The sequence below is a fragment of the Brachionichthys hirsutus genome, unplaced genomic scaffold (assembly GCF_040956055.1).
Source record: "Brachionichthys hirsutus isolate HB-005 unplaced genomic scaffold, CSIRO-AGI_Bhir_v1 contig_1210, whole genome shotgun sequence".
Lineage (NCBI taxonomy): Eukaryota > Metazoa > Chordata > Actinopteri > Lophiiformes > Brachionichthyidae > Brachionichthys > Brachionichthys hirsutus.
This window is the reverse complement of record NW_027181272.1, coordinates 1-5,000: the sequence shown is the minus strand read 5'-3', so window position 1 is coordinate 5,000 and position 5,000 is coordinate 1. Positions and strand designations below refer to the sequence as shown.

Here is a 5,000-nt window from a genome sequence, read left to right as displayed (position 1 = left end):
ACACAGCAACCCAAGCACCGTCCAGCCCAGAAGTGTAGATCTTCACAAAGATCTCATCATTCAGACTGACGTTGGCATTTCGTCCCAGAGGATTCAGGAAGTCTGAATCAGAGAAGGACTCCATGCACAAAGAGTAGATCCATTCTCCAGATGTGAGGGTCACAAAAACAGAGCTGTAGAGAACACACACACACACACACACACACACACATTTCCTTATACTTCTCACCTTCCCATGAATAATTTTCACAACACAAATTTAGACAAACTTTAACCCTCACTTGTCCAAGACTGTGAAACCGGATGTCTGGATCTCTGGATCAGCAAAGAAGCAGGAGAACTCAATGCTGAGTTCATCTTCTGTAGTGATGATTGCAGAGCTGTCGGAGTTACTGATGTTGTTTGTGACAACCAAGTTGAGGTAATCATCGATCTACGAGGTGACAGGGATTCAGACGTTAAGTTGTTGTTTCCTCTCAGCACACACAATAAGATGTCAGAATGTTGTCGGGCGTATCACAGGTGGAGGGACGACCAAAGTGACGGCGCCGCTTTAGACCCCGAAACAAGAAACCTCAAACACACCAAAGCAACAAGGCAGCGATGCTGGAAGCAGAGCCTGTCGGCCCAGCGAACCGGCGGACGACTGGAGATTAGCTGAGAAACCAAGGAGGAGGAAGCTGAAACCCAAACCGGAGCAAGATTCCAAATGAACCAATAGAAAGAGACGCTGAGAAAAGAACTGTCCAATGACAGAAAGGACACGGAGGAGAACCCCCACCGTGGATACGGATCCACAGCGGTCGCCTTCATCATGGGTGAACGTCACGCAGTTGGTGGCCTCGTCCACCCGACCAGTGCAGGTGGGATCGTTGAGATGCAGAGCTCTGAAGTCAAAGCCCTGTTCCGTCAGGAGGCAACCGATCACAGTAACGGAGGCTGAGTTTGTGCTGTTGTCACACACTGGATCAAAGGCTGAACATCAAGCAGAACAGAGGAGTTAAAACGCTGCATGTACGACCGAGCGTGTTGCAGAGGAGACTCTACAGATGTTCACAGCACACATCTGGCCGGCCCTGCTCTCCTCACATTACTGCTCACTTTCACTAAAAGCTGCTGTGGAAGTGGAAACGAAAGGACCTGTTCTTATGGAGGAATAACTTCACCCTCGGGGAGACACAAGGGGAACAGAAACCTTGACAGAGAGACGTTCTAGAATGTGCTGCCGGTGACACGAATTCAACCGTCCGACTAAGATCAGCAGCAGCTCGGCTGAGAAAAGCGTCCAGCCTCGGAGGACCAGGACTAGAAGCTGTCGTACCGAAACCATCTGGTCTGGGGACTGAGGCCCGGCATCTGCAGCGTCTCTCACCAGAGGCTGTGTCCCCACAGAACTCCATATGAACACAGGCCTCACCTGGACAGAAGACATCATGGACATCTGACAGACGGGGAGACAGAATGTTAGAGCATCAAGGTAAAGGACTCCTAAAAATCACACTGCTCAAAAACAGAGGTGTTTAGGGGGGGGGGGTCTCACCGCAGCTGATCGCTGACCTCCAGTCTCCCAGTGCGTGACCATTCCGGATGCAGGCTCTGGCATAGGCCTCATGGAACGGACAGATGAAACCATCCAGTTGAGGATATTTGCACAAAGTTTCTTCGCACAGGGTTTCATAAGGTGCCGGGTCGATCGAGTCACAGGGGAATAAGGTGGAGTTGCCTAACATGGAACAGCTGTTCCACAGAGGAATAGAGGGAAAGAGGAATGAACGCAGCTCTTGTCTTCTACAACTGGGAATCAGCCTCCGTCTGGAACAGCTGAGGAAACTTCTCAGCACAGATTTATGTTCACACAAAGTCAGTTCCCCAAATGAAAGTATTGAGTTCAGGAGCGTTGATCTTCCATTTGTTCTCACGTTATATTAAACATGCAAATGAGCACAGACCTGATTCTTCATCTACTTACTCGCTTTCCACAGCAGGGCAGTCGATGGTACCGTCAGGAGCTTGACTTGTCATGTCCGTGCAGCTGGGGGGGGGGGGGGGGGGGACACACAACACAAGGTCAGGACTATCAGCCTGCTCGGACTTCTGCCCGTAAACACAGCGACATTATTACAAGTCAAAAGACGGGGAACTTCACAAGAGGATCAAAGAACACTGAAGAGGAGGAAATGTTGATTGTTGTGAGACGAAGAGTTAATATTCATGTTGACGCTGCAGATGATGTCATTGGGTTTAAGTTCAAGGACTAAACGTTACAATCAATAGTATCAATGGGTGAAAGGGTGAAGTCTTACACATCGGAAGCCGACTCAATCCTTGAGGCGCTGAGAGAAGTGGAATCTTGTCAGAGACCAGACGCCATCGCTGCAGAACCTCCTTTAGACGTTAACAACAAAGTGTGAGTCGGATCCGTGTCAACGTTCAAAGTGAACATTCTCAATACCAGAGAGGATCAAAGGCTTATTTTATCATGACTGAGTGATGACTCGTGGATTTTACTGTCTGTACCTGTGTGGAAGATCTCAGCATATTGACCATTATAAAAAAGTTCAATGGTGGATCCATCAGCCGTGATGTTAACGCTGACACCCTCAGGACTCTGTAAGATCATCACACCCGGAGGTTCATTTGTGGAGTCTAGGTCTGAGCCGCCGCTCTGCATTACAGCAGAGAGACAGAAGGAAACACCGATTCAGACATCAAAACCACATCTGCTGACGTTTCTGCTTCCAGCGTCGCTGAGAGGACAGATGAGGATGGATCACATGACTGTGGCAGGAGCTTACCAGAATTCTCCCATCCCCCAAGAGATGAATAGTCTCATTCTGATCAGTGAGCATCAGGATCAATTCGTCCAAAAATGACGTATCATCACGTCGGCGCACCTTGAATTTCCCATTCATTGTTACGTTGGTAGCTGACAGCAGAGTGTACGTACACCGGTCCTCAACAGAATCAGGATTGCCGGAGAAGTCAATGACAGCAGGTCCGATCACATTGCAAAGGCCAGGAGAAACAGAAACGCAACTGATGAAGGGGACAGACACAGAAACATCATCATGAACTGCAGCTGACAGATGTGGCCACCAGGGGGCTCTCAAACAAACAGCAGGAAGGACTAATATTCGTTGTCGTGTTCCCAGGACTCTGGCTCTCATTGCTGCATGTCTCACTGGTGTCATGAAGCCTCCTGCAGCATCACCCCAGGTAAATGCTGGTGACGGGAGCTTTGTGGGATTTATCAGCAGGTGTAGCCCTCAGGATTACCTTTATAAATGACACCATGTTCTGAACACTGAGTCTCCACTGCAGCAGAGGAGAACCGATCTGACCCATGAGGACCGATCTGGAACAAACTCCTCCCTCAAACCAAATCCTTTTCTGCAGCCGACCGATGAGACTACGCTGATTTCTAAAGTCTGTCTCAGGTTTGGAGTTTCATTTGAATTCTGATGTTCTCATTGTCTACAAATCTCACTGTTATGAGCTCATTCTGAAACAATATGATATGATATGATTTTGCTGTTTTTCTTTAAAAGTTTTCTATTGAAGAACCTACAAAGCAGATTTTTGCTCTTCGTGAAGATTCCTGAATAAACTTTAAGTTTAAAGAGTGTTCATCAGTTTGGACATCAACACAGACAGCTTGTCTTCTTAACGAGAAGGACACATATTTACCTGCCGTTATCGCAGATCTGCTGATTATCACATGATAACATTTCCAGTTCAAAATCATCATTACAGATTTTCGTCATGCAAGTTGTTGGGTCCGGTCCAGAAATGGTTTCACCAGATAAAAAGGCTCGACCTTTAAAAAGGAGGGAAGATTACTCCAGATTAAAAAGTCACAGTTCACTTTTTAGCTCACACAGGATAAAAGTTTAACATGAACAAAAGCAACACTGAGATTGATGGATCTGGAGATGATCTGTGGACTCAGTAGATTTACTGACCATCAAAAGCACATCTGCTCATTTCTTCAAAGTGTCTGACTCCACCAGTGAACCTTTTAGACAAGGATACTCCAGGAGATGAAAGTCTTATATTCTAGAAAACAACAAATACAAGTGATTCAGAATTCAGATAAATAAATAAAAACATATACACACATACACAGACGCATATTTTGTATATTACTCACATATCCATTCGTGCCTTGAACATGTACTGACACAGCTGATCTTCGGCCCATTTGAGCAAGAGTGATGTCAGCCTGGAAAGAGTTAACATCCAGAAAACATCAAGAGTAAAAAAAAACTCTGTTTGTGGCCAGATGTGATTTTATTTTGTTGTTAAACTGTTGATTTTATAGTTTTCTTGTTAAGAGACTGAATATACTCACAGGTTGTCCATCTAAGACCACAGAGAATATGTTCAAGCATTCAACATCATCCATGATGTCTGGCAGTCCAGTCCTGTATTCAGATATAGTCTGATCGGTTGGTTGCAAGTCTACTCTGTGCGTGAAAGTAAGAGAGGAAGTAGTAACAGACAAACACTCTTCAAAAGAAGTGTTGATGTCGTCGAGGGGGCCATCAAAACAGATGCTCATACGGGGGAAGAGTGCCACCTGTTAAAGACAAAGAGGTGCAGCAAGTTATAAAGAATGACTTTTTAAAAAGGCTGCTGGTCATCATATTTAAACTCTCTGAGTCTCAAACAATGGCATGTTAGGTGTTATTGAATGTTGTCTGTAAAGGCTGGGGTAGAGTCCATGCTGGCATCAACTCAGACCCAACAAGCCGAACACAGAGTAGCAGAAGTTTCAGTCAGAGAATCAGCAGCACTTCATCCTCATGGTAGAACACGGACCTGTTATTTCACCATGGTGACACATTGTTCAGGTTTCCCTCTGTTTGAGCCACAGCAGCATAAATCCAGTTAAAACCTAGCCCCTCCCAGACCAGCCTCCACCCCTCCCTCACCCTAACCCACCCAGACCAGCCTCCACCCCTCCCTCACCCTAACCCACCCAGACCAGCCTCCACCCC

General features: G+C 46.4%; 1 protein-coding gene across 1 annotated transcript; it reads right to left on the bottom strand.

The window, feature by feature from the left end:
• Positions 1-277: 277 nt before the first annotated feature.
• LOC137917425 (alpha-tectorin-like) lies at positions 278-2,026 on the bottom strand. Its single transcript, XM_068760168.1, has 5 exons — positions 1,970-2,026; positions 1,541-1,737; positions 1,322-1,441; positions 782-975; positions 278-433 (listed from the first exon to the last, which is right to left on the bottom strand). The coding sequence occupies exons 1-5, from the start codon at positions 2,020-2,022 to the stop codon at positions 278-280; spliced, it is 720 nt and encodes a 239-aa protein (XP_068616269.1). The 5' UTR covers positions 2,023-2,026.
• Positions 2,027-5,000: the final 2,974 nt, after the last annotated feature.